Genomic DNA, 20164 nt, shown 5'->3' with positions numbered 1-20164 from the left:
GCACTTACAGACAATGAATATCATTAAGAGGTCAAGGTCAGTTAAAGTGGGAGATACAGCCATAACACCCTTATCCTGTACTATCCTGTATGAGAAAATGCCCGGGGATCCTTTATGATCTCTGAGATTCACAACCTTGGTGGTAAATGTCAGCTGGAGAACGACACCACTTGTTTATGACAGTGTCCCCATCACCCAATGTGATGGGTTCCACAGAGATCACAGGGGTAGAATCTCCTGTTAACAGCACCAACACCAATTCTAGGAGCCACTCGAGATTTCGTTTGAAATCTCCCATTCCTTGACTGGCCAGGCTCAAAAGTAATTGGCTTGAATTGGCATTTTCTGCTGTTTAGGGGTTATATCTGTTGGCATAATTTCATGCAGTAGCATTCAGTGAGGACGATTCGAAAGGATTTCACCTAATCAAATATCTGGGTCCCACAGTAAATCATTTCCAAACTGAAGAATTTTACATCAAAACAATCTATAAGACTTTATATATAAAAATATGCAGAAATTTTGAGAGGAAAAAAAACACAGCAGGATTATCTCTTTTAACCTGCTCTTAATCAACATTGTCCAAATGTTGTTTCAGACATTGCACATCACAGCACATTAGCAGTAGTCAATATTTCTCCACACCCATGCTGCCCTGTTCCTAGAAAATCTAAACATCTATTTCTTGTCATTAGAACGCACAGAGTGTTCCAGGAGATACAAATGGTGTGTGTGTGTGTGTGAACGTGTGCACAAACCTAAATTTTTTTATTTTTTTTTTTTTTATTTATTTATTTATTTTTTTTAAATAGGGCACCACAGGTGCTCATAGAAAATGTTCCAATAATATTTGCCTGTTTTCTGGTAAGAAAATGCAAGAAATGCCCAAACAGGAGCTGTGTGGGTGCTGGTTTCCCTTAATGGAACATCCTGCCTGTGTATCACATGATGAATTTTATAGCAATAAACATTTCAGCAGTGACTTGGTGAGACTGAGAATGGAAGCAAATTTGTTATCAAGAGCCTTTCAGTATTGAAGTCAGATGAACATCTAAAGAGTACTGTACAAAAGCTTAGGGCACATGAGATTTAAAAAGCTATTTATCAAGGCATCTCTGCATGAAGATCATAGTTAACTGTTAGAGCATGTACACACTAAAGTTTAGATGAAATTATAAATCAAAAAGGCCCTAGTGCAGAAGGGTAAACTTTTTTTTCATATATAAACTACATTCCTTTATTTATATGAAAATTGTTATTTTACAGGCACAAATAAACTTAATTTACATACAGAAATGTGTTTAGGTCATTTTCAGGACACTGTTAAACTTTTTTTTTTTTTTTTGATAATTCATGCTAAGCCAAAAGGTTAACTTAAATTCAGAATGTCTAAAACACAACATATTTTATATATATATATATATATATATATATATATATATATATATATATATATATATACACACACACACACACACTTGTAAGACAAATTCATTCATTACTGGTCAGGTCCACGATGAGTCTGGAGCCTACACTGAATCATTGGATGAGAGACTCACTCTGGACAAGTCCATCACAGTTTAAAGCACATTTATTTTAAGATTTGAATAGAACTGGCTTATAACTCACTCACTCATGTTTAACAAACTATTCTACAAATTATCTAGTGTTTCATATTTAATATAATGGAAGTTGTGTACTGAAATGTACAGAGGATGCTATATTTAAGCATTTCCTTTAGATTTTCTTAACGTACTTGGACCAACAAAATGTATAATTTGATCCGTCAAATTATGATGGATGATAATCATGGCTAGAATGTCAGTTTGTATGTACTCTGACCTGATAATAAATGGTACGAACGAGGCCAGTCCAAGAGGGGAGGAGGATCCGTCCATCGGTGATGGGTAGAGACGTCCCAACACCAGCAACAGAAGAAACAAACTGGAATGCAGTTTTACTTGACCAGATTCACTGAGAGAGAGAGAGAGAGAGAGAGAGAATTGAGTGTTATATTGAATGGACTATGTGCTGGAGATTTTAATAAAGTCACATACAGATCTATTTTCATCACCATGCCGTAAGGCACAGAGCAGGAGCAGCTTGAAGGTGAAGGAGCCAGATGTAGGCAGAAGCAGGAGAAGGTGATTCTCCTACTTCCATCTCTCTCTCTAGAGTCTCAGTGGAAAGAAGCAGCACACGCCAGAGCAAACATTTGAAAGTACTGGGGATGTCATACTGGAATAATCACATCATTCACACACACACTGGCGCACACAGGCATTTGCCTGCGCATGCATCTACTTTGTTTATCCCTGTCATCTTTCTGTCTTCCTCACCACACACACCCTCACTTCAGCTACCTCTCTGTCAGAGAGGGGCCAAAAATCCACTTCACTCTCCATGATCCATGGGGTTTCCACAGTGTTGCTGTGGCTACCACACAGCCAGCTGGGACTATTAGGACAATGCTAGCACATTCGTCTTAGCTCTAAGTCTAACACGGCCCACAGAAGAGAAACTACTTAACAAGTCACAATAAAACATTGAGACAGAAAGAGACAGAAAGACAGTGAGAAACAGCATTAAATCTTCGATAAAAAAAAAGATTGAGAAAGAAAAAAGGAGAGAGAACAAGACACAAAAGACAGAAGAGAGACAGTAAAAAGCAGACAAAGAGTGAAAGGAATGAAAGAGAGAGTTGGATAATTCAAAAATACAAAAAAAAAAATGTGTATTTATTTAAAGGGAAAGGAGAGCATGGGAGGGAGATCTACAGGAAGAGTGAAGTGTGCTGAAGCAAACCTAACACAAATAGAGCAGCTCTTACTAAACTGCGCCCTGTGGACTATTCATCTCCCACTTGATGCTTTGCCAAGCGTATTCCCTGCTTTCATTTCCCATGGAAAAGCTTCTCAAACATTACAAAACACCATGCAATGCTCCAATCCAAACCAATCAGTCATAAGCATCATTTCATTAGCAGACATGATGCTTATGAAATCATAATCACATCAGGAATAGTTTACATTTGCTTGGAGCAGTCATCCACCGATGAATATGTTCTTGTAGAAACTTCTAAGAAGGGGAAGAAGCTGAGCATCCAAGTCACAATCAGAAAGTACATTTCTGAGTTTACTTCACCCACAATCCCACCGCAGCTATCCCATGAGCTCTTTCTGGAGCTTGGTTGAAGTGAAACGCATGGGGACACTGATGACTTTTTAAGCTCACTCGCTCTCCCCTTCCATGCGTTTTTCATAAGCTAAATTATTTGCTGGCATCATTAAAAACAAGTGTAATGGACTGTTATAGATTTTGGTCAGGGAGATGGCCCAGTTTGGACTGTGGGAAAGTGTCACACTTATTTCAGAGTGAAGCAGAGAGAGCCAGACTGTGAACATGTTCAAATAATCTGATGCATATTGAGATAGTATTTGATTCCAGGATTTCACAATGTGAGTGTTGTTTGGGAGACATTTATGTATCTGTGTAGCAATTAAATTGAGGGAACATATGACGATAAGAGAGCAAGAGCTTCTCAGGTGGTGTTATGAGTGTGGCCTGGATTCAACATGGCTTCCGCTCCCACACACAGTTGCCTTATCGTGGCCATCTGAAGTAGGAAGCTGTCCATCAGTGTGGCCAGCCATGTTTAATAGGCTTGATAAGCCACTTTAAAGTGCTTAATTTAAAAAGCCCCAGAGAAAACAGAGGGTGAGAAGCGGAAGGCTTTTTTCTTCTGGATCCGATTTATGAGAACCCTCCAACTTTTAAACTCTAAAGGGGCCTAGGTGCAAATTTGTCGCGTAAAGTACAAAAAAAAAAAAAAAAAGTTGCTGGACTGAGAAATGTCCACCAAATGTCATCAAAAAATCCATAAAATGTTCTCAGAGAGAAAAGACAAGTCATAGAGCAGTACAGAGTGACTAACACAAACTTTAGTCTCTAGAGAAACTCTGAAGTATCAGGTCCAGAGACGTGCTGGAGTGGTCCTTTCACACATGCAGCAGCAGTAGAGTTTGTGTCAGATGTGCTCTTGCAGCATGAAATGTTTGCTGCACGTGCTTTAGGCATGGGGAGGCACCCACACATTTGGTGCAGGATATACTCCTGAACTTTATCTGCTTTTTTTAAACGCGCTGAAAGAATCTTTCTCAGTCTTTACTATAAATAAATAAAAATTAGGCCCATTTTACATACATTTATCCTACAAAGTCAGAACACACAGTCACATAAGGATAAAATTTATTGGTAACTTCTCACCTGTCCACTGTACTGGCTGCTTCCTCAAGCAGACTGAGAAGGAAAGGATAGAGGGTAGGAAAACGTGTGAAGAACTCACGACCAGTCATCCTGAGAGAGAGAGAGAGAGAGAGAGAGAGAGAGAGAGAGAGAGAGAGTTCTTATTTCAGGAAAAGTCACATCAGATAGGACAGGTTGAAAAGGTTGTAATTCATCTGGAGATTGACAAAAAGGGGAAGAAAAAAAAGGACCCCTCCAAACATCTGAGAGTTCACCTGAGGTCTATAGGAGAATGAGGCGGCATGTATAGGACTGTGAAGGAAGAAGGAGGAGGCGGCCAGTGGGGAGCCTGCTGATGTATATATGTATGTATATGTCTGTTTTTGTTGGTCTTTTTTGTGTGTGTATGTGTTTGTGTGTAAGTAACTTTTAAAGGTCTGGTTTGTCAACCACTTCCTAAAGGCAGAGCTCTTTACAGCTCTATAAAGCTCTCATTAGAGCTATCTGGTTATGAGGGAGCACTGCAGGAACACACAGCACAGCTTTAAACCACTTTTTTTTTTTTTTTTTTTTTTTTTTTTTTTAAATCCTGCATCTCCGCAGCTGAAAGGCATCCTGGGAAAGTTGTCTGGATGCGATGCAAGCCCACGTGTGACAATGCATCGATGAGCAGCATACATACACATCCTGCTTTCACTTCAGCCAGCATGTTTTAGAACCACAGCAAATGAATGCTTTACAATTAAGATTTTGAATCCCCCCCTCCAAAAAAAAAAAAGGATTCAGATCATTCCAAAACTGGAGGCCAGTTTCAGCTCCAGCCAAACTTCCAAAACCTGAATTTCATACACATGTTCTGTCTTCTGCTGAGACAAATCCTTCTTGAAACAAAACCACATGCACATACATGCATATAAACACATGCACGCTCCACATCCTGTGGCGACACTGTATACACACGGCCTGGTCTGAGTTAAAGCCAGGGCGCCATCATGGTAATAAGGTGGGTTAACTCTGTCTGCCCCCCCCCCAAATGCCACAACACAAACCATACATACACACATTTACTCAGTCTCATGAACCACAAATTAGCCCTGACATGACCCATCGAGGTTACACATGTGGCTGGAAAAAACCCAGGATTCTTTCAATACAATTGGACTACAAATGTTTTCCTGGTCAAGGTGACCATGTAGTGTTCTGAGCACTTCTAATTATTTTCAGCACAGTTTCCTACCAGCACAAAATCAACATCATAAAATTGAATAACATTTCAGGGAATGCTTTGGAATGATGTTGATTTGCATATATTCATAAACAAAAAAAAATATTTAATAAAAATTAAAGGCTGAGCACAGAGTAGCAAAGACAGGGGCTGTACTTTGCCCTGTTACAGATCAGTGGAGCATCACAATTATTTTGAAAGTGTAATTAATTCATTCATTCATTCACACGCTGTAAGGGTTCAGGGTCATGGTGGGTTTGCAGCCTTCCCTGAATCTTTGGGCCCAGTGTACATTGCTTAATGTACATTACTTGCTTATTCTAATAGCGTAGTACAAGACATTTTTTTCCATGCTCATGGTATAAGGTTCAAATATGACAGTCTAAAAAAGCTACCCCTCAGAAATGCAACAAGGAGTAAATCAACTTTGTTAGCCACTCTTTGTACTCTTCCAAAATAAAATGATTAGTTTCAGAAATCTTACACATGTAGTTATACTTTCACTGAGCAGCACATCTAGAAACAAGATTCCAAATATGATGGGTTCAAAAGAGAACACACACACACACACACACACACACACACACACAAAAAAAACTGCCCTCTCTGTAGCCCTGTGTCCATGTGCATATTTACAATGCTTCAGCCCCCCAACAATCTCCCAGTCTCACACACACACCTGTCATACACACCCACTGACATTGTGAGGCATGTTCATGTGCATATGTAAGGCGACACAGAAGACTGTGTCAAAGAACACATAACACACGTGTGCACACAACATTTGCTTATCTACTAAATTTGTTTATCTGATTACCTCTGGGTATCTAGACATAAACAGCTGTTCCAAAGCACATGGAAAGGCAACATGGCTTCATCACTAATTTTGCAAGGTAGTTTATAGCTATTGGCTAGAATGTGAACAAATAGGCCTACTCTCGAGATACAGCTATAAGAATGACTATATATTATATTATATATATTATATAAATATTTAAAAAAAACATAGCATACTACATAAATAACTGGACTCTTAGGAACCATTCAAAACCTGGCAGACCACCAAAACCAGCTTTAATCTGTGAGCAATAGAAGAAAGATATCAAATTACATTCAGAGACAAATTACTCATGGAATCTGAAAGGATGTGTAGCTGTAGAGATGCTGCTATCAACAAACAAACAAAGGTGATCTGCAAATCAAACAAAAACCTGAGATCTTAGATCATGAGGAACAGGATATTGCTCATGCAACCAACTTCCAAGAATAAACTCTAAAGGTGTGGAGAAAATGTTCCTGTATATAGCTTTAAACATTTCAAAGCAATTTTATCAAGAAGTGTACCAGTAGTAATATGCATATGTGTGTCAGAGAGACATATGACAAAATCAAAGCATATAGTCATGCAAATTCAAAATAACATTACTGCCCTTTTTGATTAACAGCTTAAATGTACAGTTTTATAATATAATACATCTGCTTTTTTAAAGTTTGCTTTTATTTAAATAGAGCTTCAAACTAACAAACAATTTAACAAATGTTTATTGTGGTTAGTTTCTCTTCTGCAGTAGACTTAAGGAAAAAATGCACAGTATGGACTCTTCTCCTGGTGAATGTTTTAGTTAAATTCAGAAGTTCTAAGACTTTGGGGAAAACTAGCGACATTTAATGAAGATGTCAAATTAAATATCACAAAAAAAAAAGAAAAAAAAATTACATCAGCTCATGACAGTAAAAAAACATGTAAATCTTTGACATTATTTGACATCTGTCAGTTCCATTAAGAAGGTTTATTCAATATGTCACAATTTGCAGAAAAATGTCTCCCCATGATACAACCATCAAGCTCATACCTTAAAACAAACAGTAAGGACATTAGTGTGGAAATGACAGTCAGCCAAACGAAGTATGTCCCTCTGTGTGGACTGACAGCATTAACCACGACAGAAGGGCAGTGGATAAAAGCTTGCTCAGCATATTTGGCCTCACTTATAGAGAGTAGTATGGATTTTTTTAAATAAATGAATAAATTAAAAACATTAGACAAAAAATATAACCCATAATCTAAAGTCCAAATTGTCTGTCATCCTCTGTGGCTGATAAACGGCAAAACAGTTACAGAAGTAGGATTAGAAGCTTTATACCCACTCCCACAGCCAAAACCCAAGAAAAGTATATCCTCATCAAATTGTACAACCTAGAGTTATACCATTATTAAACCTCTTACCAAGAAGCCAAACCTCAACTCTAGTGTACTGCCTAATTATAGACTTCTTTCGAATCTAAAGATTATATCTAAGATTTTGAAAAATCAGTGGCTCAAAATATTTTTTCCCACCTGCATTATACATTTGAAAAATTCCAGTCCAGATTCAGGCCAATTCTAAGTAGTGTGATAGCTGTACCTCAGATCAACTCTTGCATCCATGTGAATGCTTCCGATACAAAAGACCACACTATTCTCCTAGAAATATTAGAGAACTTGTTTGGAACCAAACGGTATCCGTGAATGTGAATATCAGCCAAACCTGATGACAAGCTCAAATTAAAGAAAGAATACTATACAAAATTCATGTTACTTCCTTCTTCTAAACAGAGTCAAAACAGCTTCTTTGCTGGTCTTAGACTTCTTTACAAACCCACACATGATTAGCTGAGGTTATGCCAAATCATGGACATTCAGTTCTATAATGTGACATGCAGTTATTGTCACAAATGAAAAAAAATAAAACCACCACACCACCAAATCAAAGGACTTAAAAAGTAACTACACTCTAAAGCACCCCTTTCCCCCCAGTTAATGCCAGTGCCTAGTAATAAATTATATCAACCCTAGATAAGTTAAGAAAATATATTTCCAAACAGTTAAAAAAGTTACTTGTGTCAGTTTTGCCTCGACAGCGCCCCCATCAGGTTCAAGTCTGCTATATATGTAGATTACATAGGTCCAAAACAAGTACTGAGCATCATCACAGTATGAAATTTAGTGAGTCAGTATTCACTCAATGTTTCATTGTGAAAAGAAAACTATGCATACAAATTTCATCTACGTCAGATCTGTACATCACGTAGGTAGAAAGCACTCGTAAATTTTGAAAAATGTTTGACATTTGTTGCTCCCATCAAAGATTTTCAAAAGTGCATGGAGTATCTCTCAAGCTCATATCAGACGAGAGAGCACACATCCAATGATGGTTTTGTCTCCTGTTCAAAGTGACAATGGAACTTTTTATACCCACCAATAAAAGCATTTCAAAGAAAACTGTTTAATCAGAAGTTGCTTACTGGTGTTCGTGCCCAACCATGAAACTTATGATGTTTAAAATACATCCGACAACACTGTGGTAAACCTCTTTAATCATGAACTTGTGAATTATCAAAACTAAACGCAAACTACAAGGGAGGAGTGAAATTGATGCATTAGATTGTTTTATGGCAGAGTTGAAACATAAAATGTACTCCCATGTGCAAGAAAATGTTAGAACAGCGCAGAGAAAGACAAGTATGAAAACACAAACAATCACAAACACACAAACATAATAAACAAATGTCACAGAAGGCCTTTGTCCTGTTCGTGTTATTGGAGCAATGCTGCTAGTGCATTAGCGACCATCTATGATGAATGTCACCACCACGTGTGCTAAGTTTTCTGACCCATGGGATAATGCATGGACGTGTGTGCACACAGAGAGAGAGAGAGAGAGACAGACAGAAAGAGACACAGAGAGAGAAAGTAAACTAAAATTAGAGTGAAAGAATAAGTACAAGGAGAGAGAGAAGGAAAGGAAAGGAGGGGGGGGGTAAAAAAGAGAAAAATAAGGTGAAGGGGGTGGAATACAAAAGAAACTGAGGTTAAAACAGCAGGCTCTGCCACAGCAGTCAACAGTGTCTCTGACCAGATTTAACTAGCCAGAACACAACAGCAACTGATCATAACACACACCCAATTACAAAAAAACATGCTCAAAAGTAAAAACAGCAAAAGCAAGAAGTAATCTGTATAGACAACAACAAACACTGCACTAAACACATGCAAAGCACTCATACATTCTCTTTCTGTCTCTATTCTGCCCCACACAACACCCACCACCCAAAATAATACAGGGCAGTAACATTTGTGAGTCTGAAGGAAGTAAAAACTGAAAAACAGCTAAATGAACCACAAGCAACTAAAAGCTGGCTTGTGTGTAAGCGGATCAAGATGCCTGCTGCACATGCAAATCACACTAAAGAGAACCACATTGTGTTATTAGACTGGCCAAAGCCAGAAAACTAGCTCAGCCAGTAATCTAGTGAACTGTACTGCACAGGAGGCCTAAAGCAGCCTGGCTGAGCACTGACTGTGCCAAACATATTGTTGTACCACTGGGTACTGCTGGGGTAAAGAGGGGCAAAAAAATCAAAAGAAAAAACAATGATTTTCATGATGAACACGACAAATCATTAAAGAAATCATAATGTCTTTGTGGTTCATGGTCAACCCCATTCTTTGGAGCTACCACAGACTAAAAAAATGTATTTTATTTTCCCCACATTTAACAGCAATTACAGTGTTTCTGTGTGTTTATCCACCACTAGGTTTGGGTGGTGTAACAATAACACTGTATACTGCTATATTTAAAAATGTGAACAGTATCTAAAACTGCATCATAATTTAATTTTTTGTTTGTTTTGTTTTAAATCCTCACAGTGCAGCTCTGTGCAAACACTCCAAAAAAGTGGATACCGAACATCCCTTTCCACCACAAAAGGACAATATATAGGACGATTCAAAATTATAATAATTTCCAACCTCTCTTTAGCTTTTAAAGACTTTAAGACTGATACACGTGAAAGATATCCAATCAGAGGCAGATTTATATTGGATTTATTTTGCAACATTTGCATCAAAATTCAAACAAAAGTGTGCTTCTTTAGTTCAGCAGTCATCAGACTAATAATTAATAAGTCATGGACATTTAGACCCAACCAATGAACATTGTGCTATTTCTACCCCTAAACTGAACGTGCCTCAAACCGAACTATTAAACTAAATAATCTAAATAAAATTGCATGTGTTTTTTCCTGACAGTGTACAGCACTGAAGCTGTATATAAATGGATGAAAAAGTCAGGCTTGCTACTCAGTTTCAGCTATATATTTGTCTTAATCAATTATCTGAGAAACATTTCACTGTTCCTTACTTAAATCAGCAAGTTTGTGTCCATTCTACCATAAAATATGAAGACACCTTTACATGGTAGATCAAACACTTACATAAGAGAAGCAAGGAAAAAAAGAAAGAGAAACAGTTCAGAGATAAAAGTAATGGGGAGTTGTGGGAAACACCCAGAATGTTTGAGAAGCTGGAGCAGCGCCCCGTGCTATGGGCAAACGGAGATTAACGAATGTGCAAAGAATCTGAGCAGAGGATTACAGTGCCACCTATTGGTACAGCACACAGGTACACCTAAGAATGTAAATAAAGGGGCCTTACGGCTTCACTTAAAAAAGTAAGTTTAAAGAAAACGCTGCTACAAATTCAAAACCCAACATCATTAACCCCAAGTACATATTCGGAAACTATGCTGTCTATATTGGATTCAATATTTGTGAAAGCATATACCTGTCTATTTGACATGTATATGTCTACTTAGCTGATGTTTTTACAGCATTTGGCAGATTGTCCTATCTAGGGCAATTACATTTTAACTTTAAAACAGCTGCAGAAAAATGTATTATTGGTCTTGTAAAAAGAGTCCTGTTTGTACAGCATGGTGTTCCTGCATGAGCTGTCATGTAGGCTGCAGTGTTACCCACCACTTACTGCTTTTAAATAAGGCACAAAAGAGTGAACCTCAGCTGACAAATAAAATACAAGACCTGGGCCCTTCTAGACATTAAAATTGTCATTCTGACACCAAGACCATTCAGGCCAAATGGAAGGATAGGAATTGAAATTGGGGGCAATTTTACAGTACCTGTTCTTTTTAGAATGCTCGTCCTTTCCTTTTTTCACTCCAAATATCCGAGTGATCAGGGTACTAAAGAGCAGAGTGGAGGAATTCCTCACCTGGGGGAAAAGAGTGAGCAAGAAAGAAAAAGGAATGTATCAGTTCAAAGGCAGAAATAAAAAGTGACCCGGATTAGTTTTCTCTTTGCCTACAGTTTTGATGTTGCTCATCCTGCCATGCATTTTGAGTCAGAGCCCCATGACTCAGAAGGCTTCAGTATCTATAGCCTTGGCCAAAGGAACAGCCAGAAAACACAAACAGGCCATTTTCCTTCTGTTTTATTAGCAATAACTTCTCCTTCACAAAGAGCCCTCACGATGCAGTCATAAGAACAACTCCGAACCATAAGCATGACCTGCCTAGCCTGACATCACTTCCATAATAATCAATCAATAAACAGCTGCATTTTACACAGAATCCCCAGTGTTCTTCATAGATCTGGGTCTTGATATAAGCAGGCTTGTGTGAATAATTCAGCAATAGTAATGTCTCGCAGTGATTTCAGGCTTGCAATGCATTCCACAGAGACTACTGAGAACGTATTTTCAAAACTATGTCTTAGCTCTACAAGAGTGGTGAATTGTGGATTTAGATTGCTATAGTCCAGCAGAATAAGATTTGAAAGCTTTAACTGTACTGTATGCACAATTGAAAACTTACCAGAAATATATAAAAGAGAGAGAGAGAAGGAAGGAAAGAATGGAAGACAGGATATTGGAGATTAAAGCAGAAAGAGAAGAGAGAAATGAGGGAGCGAGAGAGAGCAAGAAAGATAGAAAGGGAGAGTGAGGGGGAGAGAGAGAGTGTGTGTGTGTGTGAGAACGAGTGAGTGAGTGAAAGAAAGAGGAATGTGACCTGGAACTGTTGCTATAGTGACCTGTGTGTGGAATGTCCCCATGTAGAGGTGATCAAAGTGGTCAAGGCAGGGCAGTTAGCCAGGACCACCACACAGCTGTGCAAGTCTGTGTGCATGGGTGTGTGTCTGCACGTAGAACTCTTATCCCTGCGCACCGTTAATGATTATCCTGTCAAGGTCTGCGAGGCAGTTACTATTTAACAAGACAAGTGTACATGAGGGTAAGCGTGATGAAATATAAGTGAAAGTGTATGTGTGTGCATACTGGCCAATTAAAACAGCTTCTTCAAATCTAAACAATAAATGTGATAAAAAGACTAGTGTGTTATTTATGCAGTAGTGCAGTAGAAACATATGCACTGAGGCAGTGTCACATTCGGAGTCAGAAGTGTACGGAGGTTGAATCATGTTTGACATGTGAAAGTCAATTATGATTAAGACTATCATTTTTATTTATTGTTAATACTAGGAATATATTTGGTTACACATGCACTGTAATAACCATTTAAGATTGCAGTATTCATATATTGAAATCATTATTGGTCATTGTTTCATTTCATCACAAGAAGACCATTCTGTGAACTGGTCATTTTATGTATAAAGTGGGCTTCAATTGCAACTATGCAGGATATTTAAGTTGGTATGGAATGCAACTGCCAGAACCTAAGCACATTGCCAAGAATTTACAGGCAAGGAAGTGATAAAACTGCATGACAATACATTAGCACTGCTTTCTCTCTAACTACACTAACTAGTCTAGTTATTTAGTTAGCTCCATAAAGGGGAAAAAATGTCTCTGACAAATATCCCATTCATTGCTGAGGGGAAAATGTGTATATGGAGGATGCCAGAATGCATTACATGCTCATACTAGAAAATCATAGATATATTAACAAGCAGCAAAATAATAAGCAACAGCTAAAAACTAAGCTACACTTCCTGAATAAACAATATATAACATAGTAATGAAAGTGATTTCCAAAATGTAAATGCAGCTTCATTACAGATATTATTTTGAATATGCTACATATTTTTGGTTCTCTGTGACTAGGCATGTGGTTTTCAAGTTCAACTCGAGTACCTACATACTATTAAAAGTATGAAATTGTTTATTATGAAGCTTAATTGGTCCACTCTTCTAGCTCTGACAAAATGCACAGCTTATTGCATGTAAATGATATCCTTTCATGGACAAATATAGATGGACTAACAAGAAATGTGATTAATCACAACTTATCCAATGAATAGTTTGATAGCATGAGACTGATATAAAGTAAAGAGATAAGAACAATGTTTATGAGGAATTAATACCAGAATAACTTACAGCCCAGACAGGAGAGGTAAATCCAAGCACAGCTGCCTTCATGCCTTCAGACACAAATGGCATGATGTTCTCACCCAAACGAGTGTCTCGATACAAGGCCCTCAGGATGTTTAAAGCATGGACCTGAAGACATACAAAAACACACTCAAGTACACTGCTGTTCAAATGTGTGGAATCATTTGTTCTATAGTTGTAGATATGTTCATAATATATCAATTATATTTTACACAAATTTAGAGGTAATATAAAGGGATGGTTTGTTTTATTATTTTAGGGGAAAAAATATCACAAAAATAAAACCTCTAGTGGGCTCAGATATTTGGACTCCATTGCACACACACACACACTCCTAAGTACATGTATATACGTGTAAAACCTGTGGGACAGTGCTGTGCTCAGTAGCTCTATCATGACTCGGAAGAGCCAGGGCTGTGAGTTCCCTCATGGTCATCTTCAGCAGGCTACAGCTGGATGACTTTGGCTCAGAGGACAGCAAAGCCTGCAAAAACAGTTACAGAAGGGATAAAAAACAGAATGTTTACAGCCTACTATTATAGCTTTACAGATGTGCTTTAACAAATTCAATTACTCTCGACATAAAATATTATTGTTACTGTTGTGATGAGATTTATAGCACAATACTGTTACTAAGTAACAGAGAATGTGTGTATAAGTCAGTGGTGGAGGTACTGACTGTATTAATTAACCTCATAAATGTCCTAATTCTCTCCTGTGTCCACTCCCAGTTCGTCCTCAGGGGAAGCCTCTTTAAAAGACTACACCCCATTCTTTGCAAAGAGGGGACATCAGATCATTACTGTGGAGAGAGTATTGGACATTGACATGTCCTCAATGTCCAGGTCCATAACAAAGTTTGCTGTAAGCTCTTAAAGGGAAAACGCATAAGCCTCAATATGGTGTGCAATTTTGTTATTATTTAAATGTGCTTATAAAGCTAAATTAGTATTAATTCGCTGTTAAAGAATAACAGTAGTACTAATATTAGTGGTAATGCAATGTGCATGTATTTGTCATTTTACAAGGCACAATGAAATGTGTTTTCAGCATTTAACTCATCTGTGCAAGGTATGGAAGAGGTACATTATTTGTCAATTAAAGACACAGTGTAAATGTACATTTAAAGGTATAGCAGTAGTCCAGTTAATGTCCAGTTTTGTTCCCTAAAGACACATTACATTATCTTCCCCATAAGGAGAGGTGAATATTTGTAGGTTTTCAAACTGCTCCCCGGGCACCGAGTTGGTTGGCAGCCTCCTGCTCCAGTTGTGTGTGTGTGTGTGTGTGTGTGTGTGTTCACTCACTGCCCCTAGTGTTAATGAAGAATTGCTCACTAGCGTATGTCTGTGTGTTTACTACCAAGGATGGGTCAAATGCAGAGAAGCAGTTTCCCCATGAGGATAAAAATTTACTATTATCGAATAAGGTACCATTATATTCCCTAACTAAAGGTATAAAATATCCACCACAGTTAAAATTTCTTGTAAGTCTTGTAAGACAGGGTTCCCTTTAAGTTCTATTACAGAGCTAGATTGTCATTTTAATGTGCCTTTTAAAAGGGATGGAAAGACTGGAGTAAGCAGAGTTGTGTTCGGCATTGAGCTCAGGATCTTCCCTCTGCACAGCTAGCCGCAGGGTGTGACCTCACCATGCAGGCCAGCCTTTTCCAGAATCGACCGCAGGAACGCACTCTCCTGGCAAGGTGTTAAGCCTATTCATCCTCTCTCACCCTCCCTCTGAATTCAAAATTTCCCCCTCTCAGTTTCATCCAATAGTTTATTCATTGTTCTTGACTTCAGTGTGCAAGTATTCCAATCTGTCAATTGTCCTTCCACTGGGAAATAATTCAACAACAAAATCTAAATTAAATCAATGATTGATCTCAGAAATTTTAACAGCAGATGAATGCTGATCTAGGGCAGTTGTTTATGGGAATGGCAGTTTTAAGAACAGATGTAAAGAAGAGAAGATGCCTGGAGATTAAATATGGCACGCTGGAACATTTCTTTGTCGTTACTGACCTAAAACCCTTAGTGGTTGGTCTGTACCTATCCTGATTCAACATATTTCATACATAGTCATATATATATGCGGCTGATATTTCGTGCAACACTAATATATATATATATATATATATATATCTGACCTGGATAAAGAAAGGGATTCCAGCACTGCGTCGGGTGGCACACAGCTTAGAAGAGGGGCCACTGCATTTCACCTCCTCTAAAACCTCCTTTAACCACAGTGACGGCAACTGCTGTAAAGTGGCACTTCCGCTCCTAACAAAAACACACATTCACACAAACAGAAAATTTGCACAAATTAGTGACAGTTGCTGATGCTTGTTTGTAGTGTAATAGGAAAACCAAAGGTAATGTTTTTCCTTAAGAACATCTAATGTATTGGACTTGTTTCCTACAGAGAACAGAGTGTAAAATTTGAGAGAAAAGAGTGGGGGAAAGGAGAGAGAGAGAGAGAGAGAGAGAGAGAGAGAGTGTGAGTGAGTGAGTGAGTGAGTGCTAAACATCCTGGCCTAAACATCCTGTCAAACAGCACTGACATTATTTTTAATGAAAGTTAATACAATTAAATAAATTTCACTTAATATCCAGAATCCAGGAAAATCTATATAGTCAATCAAAAGAAAAATCCTTTTGCCAGACACACATGGGCAAACACACATACACGTACCTTTAAACACAACTGCACCTGATGGGGCATAGAGACACCAAGTCTATTGTTTTCCCTAGTATAAGAGTTTAATCCTTCGAGCTGGGCTGTTAAGCCACTTTCAGACATACTAGCGCATGCAGTTAGTCTAAGGTTCATGCCCCAGTAAGCACAGAACATGAGCTAAAGGGACATGGATTTGAGGATGTGAAGTGTGGAACAGGTGTGAGATATATGGAGGTTATTCCAGGCAAACAATCTGACAAACATCCATCTGGACTTTAATATTGAAATTGGGATGCACCACTTGGGAGCCAAGAGAATGTTTTGAACAATGTCTGTGCACATCAAACACTTATTTCAATAAATATAATGATGTTACATATAATTATATTTAGTTGTTTATAGTAATATTGTCTGTAATATTTTGCAATTATTAAAAAAAAAAAAAACTTTTTAAATATTTAACTAGAAAATGTATTAAAAGAATGTGCATTTTAAAAACACATACATCTAAACTTATCATCCTGAAAACAATGACACACAATCCCACATCCAGCAGCTGGTATGAAAATACATTTCTGCTGTTATACAAGTAGCACGAGACTAGTCCAGATCAGACAATCCACCCAGTACAGCCTAGCGAGCACACACACACACATACACCTCACTATGGTAGATACCACCCTGAACACAAAGACAACCTTCAAAAAGCAGCAGTTAAACACCCAACAATCAACACCTCAAAAGGCACTTGGGGCTGGCCAGTAGGCATGTATTCACACAAGGACACACACATACGCGCACACACAAACACAGCCAGCAACACCTCACAGTCGCCAGCCGAGCTAATACCCCCCACCCTCCAGCCCATCTACTGCACACATGCAGGATAAGCAGCATACCAGATACCATGCCAAGAGCATGTGCACACAGCACACACACTTAGATTACACACTCTGACTGCAAGATCACTAGAAGCCAGCCAATGTGGCACTGTATCAAACTATATTAGCAACTCATGCCATTATTGTTACCACTAATCATTACTCATAATTTTTAGTTATGCCACAACCTCTTTAACTAGGGTTAGTTAAACCAATATATGCTGAATTGGGGGTGAAAAGCAACTAAAGCTTATTAGTGTAACCATTATTTACAAAATGTTGTGCTACTTCCTATTATCTGTTATGTAGTATGTTTTCAGTAGGTCAGTTAATGAGTAAAAATCACACATACTAACTTTAGAATTAAGCATAAAATATCAAAATAATAATAGAACTGCATCATAAGGAACCAAGATTCCCACACCTATACCTTCCCTGTTCTTTCAGGGGATATTAAGCATTCCTCTAATGCTGTGATAAAATGTTTTATGAACATAAAATTAAATCAAATTGAATGGCCATTGCAAGACTAAGAGCTAAGAATTGCATTTGAACGTCTCTAGCCTAAGTGACTGTAAACTTTTGGCCTCAAGTGTATACGCTTCTCTCTAAAAGATGGCGGTAACCAGCCTAGGGTTCCATTTGTGTCACATTAGCAGCAGCAAGAAATCTCATTTCCTTAACCTTTACACAGAGCCACATTCCTGCAACCATTAAAGCTCGGTGCTCCAGATGTGGATGCCTTTCCAACTTCCTGATCTTTCGGAGAGCAGCTATTTTGTGGCCAGGCCTGCCTTCCAGGCTATCTGCAGAGAGAGTGCACTGGGGAGAGCCTGAACGCTCCAGGTATGCATGTGGCTGCCAAAGACAACCATGAGTTCTGCTGAAGCATTCCTTATTGAGTTAGCTAAGACAGAGAGAGGCCTCAGAACTGCATAACTCCTCACTGAAGCCTGTAGGTTAATTATTGCTGCAGTAGGTGGAAGGCTACACAGGAAAGGCTTGGCAGTGGGTTTTGTGTAGTTAACATCATTCACCTTCAGATATCGCGCCTGCATGCTTACCTAATCCAGCTGTAAGACTCACCTGCACAGCGTGTCCGTCAGCCTCACGAAGCCCACGTAGGCCAGTTCAAAAGCCCCCCGGTGGCGAGACTGAAGCAACTGCTCCCGAAAGTACTGTCCCACACCTTCCACCTGAGAGGAGAAAGAAATCAGAGAAGAAATTCAAATGGAAATAATGGTTGAAAGAACAGAACTTGACAAGGTATCAAGCCAAAATGATTAAATCCCTGTTCCAGTATAAATAAAAGCATAAATTCACAGACACATTTGTAAAAGCCAGTGTCATAGCAGGTCTTAGAGGAACCCAGCAATATGACCCAGCCTGGAAATAAAGTTCAAATAAGCCCATCTCCAAACAGTTCATTAGATGACACCCAGAGGTGAAGCTGTAGAGGTGAAAGTGATGGTGACCAGGGAGTTCAGACGTAGATTTATATACGCGGGATAAAGGCCAGGATTTTGTCAGTAAAAAGTAACACTTCCCTCACATCACTGGAAAACAAAATACAAGCAAACAAACCCCAGACCAATGCTTGGCAAAACATGTTTCAACAAACCAGTCAAAACTTTGTATTTGCTCTAATCAGTCCATGGTTTTTGGTGGGAAGAGTCTGAGCCAGACTTTGCACGATAGTGAAATGTGCCTGAAGCATGCCCACGGTGTCTGCTCCTGCCAGGCTCACCTCATTCAGATCAGTCAGGAGAAGACCTCCGCATAGGCAGGCAGGCAAGCAAGCAGAATGTGGTTAAAGCCTATAGCCTGGGTCGACTCTGGAAAGCCTATTTATGTTGTGCTCCAAACAACCCTTAAAGCACTTCAGCTCCAAAGGGACTTTATTTAGTCTGATGCTTCCTGTTTGCCGGTTCTACTGTTTTTTCTTTTTTTTCACCTTCTTCCCCTCCTCCTTTACTATTTGTGAGCAAAGATATTTCCCAACTTTTTCCACAGCTGGCTAATTACACAGTCGGGGTCAGCAACCTAAATAGCGGCTTTTCCTCTGCGACTGACCGCTAAGAGACTTAGCGCCTGAACAGCTAATGCCGTTGTTTGCTTGTTGTTTTGATTCCATTGACTCAGGCCTAGGGGGGATTAAGCAATGTTAGTTAAATAGAGATTTGAGTGAACAGGGGAAAATGCAAGCGCCATTGAGTCTCCTATCTCCAAACCCTCTGAGGACTTGCATACATTTAGATCATAAATCTATGTCAAAACGACAATTATATCCCAGATTTCATGTAAAACTAAAGTCCAAACCTCACAAGACAGGCTAAATTTTAAAGTCACCTCAACAATATGTCAGAAACAAGCAATGGACAAACATGTACAGTTGGCAACATAAGAGTGGCTTCACAGAGATTATTTGTAGGTTGAGGTTTGGTCTGAGGTTGACTGGGGTCAGTGAGTCAAAGCCAGAGCCTTTGAGTTTGGAGATGCAACCAAGCCCTGTGGCCCTGTGCTTCCAGGAACCGAGCATCCATCTTTAGGCACATCAGTTGCGTGCCTGCAAAGCTACCAGTAGCTGCCAAAATTACCAAAGCCAAGTGCTCCTAAAAAGAGAAAGATACCTCAATGCCTTTTTATATTTTCACTGTTCACAAGCGTCCCCTAGTTTAGCTAAGAGTGGTGTGCCAACTTCAACTTTGGCAAAGCGTATCTGAGTGAGATCCAGGTTTAGCCAAAGCCACAGTGAAGCCAGGCAGCTTCTTCTTTCTTAACTCCAGCTTAGGTCAGGTATCCAAAGCAAACAAAGGGAAAAGCTGTGCTCCCAAGAAGCATAAAGAAGGCAGGTACACTTAAGCTTCCTCCATGGTGGTCCACTCAAAGAAAAGGAAGGTGTAGCGAATTGCTAGAAAATAGTAGTGACTTAGCTAGATTCCCAAT

The 20164-nt window shown here is 38.9% G+C and overlaps 1 protein-coding gene across 3 annotated transcripts in view; it reads right to left on the bottom strand.

Annotated features, from left to right (window-relative positions):
* The window catches only part of thada (THADA armadillo repeat containing), a 79744-nt gene that overhangs the window by 43549 nt on the left and 16031 nt on the right, over positions 1-20164 (bottom strand). For 2 of the 3 annotated variants that reach the window (XR_010804044.1, XM_066678684.1), the window contains exons 22-28: positions 18305-18414; positions 15808-15940; positions 14020-14142; positions 13644-13766; positions 11431-11522; positions 4267-4356; positions 1843-1974 (exon numbers count right to left, since the gene is read on the bottom strand). Coding sequence is in view for 2 of the 3 variants with exons in the window: in XM_066678684.1 (XP_066534781.1) it covers positions 1843-1974; positions 4267-4356; positions 11431-11522; positions 13644-13766; positions 14020-14142; positions 15808-15940; positions 18305-18414 (803 nt within the window). In the remaining variant the exon portion in view is untranslated. The remainder of the gene's footprint in view (positions 1-1842; positions 1975-4266; positions 4357-11430; positions 11523-13643; positions 13767-14019; positions 14143-15807; positions 15941-18304; positions 18415-20164) is intronic. The other variant, XM_066678685.1, reaches the window with a different exon arrangement.

This window comes from Hoplias malabaricus, chromosome 8, assembly GCF_029633855.1.
Source record: "Hoplias malabaricus isolate fHopMal1 chromosome 8, fHopMal1.hap1, whole genome shotgun sequence".
NCBI lineage: Eukaryota > Metazoa > Chordata > Actinopteri > Characiformes > Erythrinidae > Hoplias > Hoplias malabaricus.
This window is presented reverse-complemented; position numbering and strand designations above follow the sequence as displayed.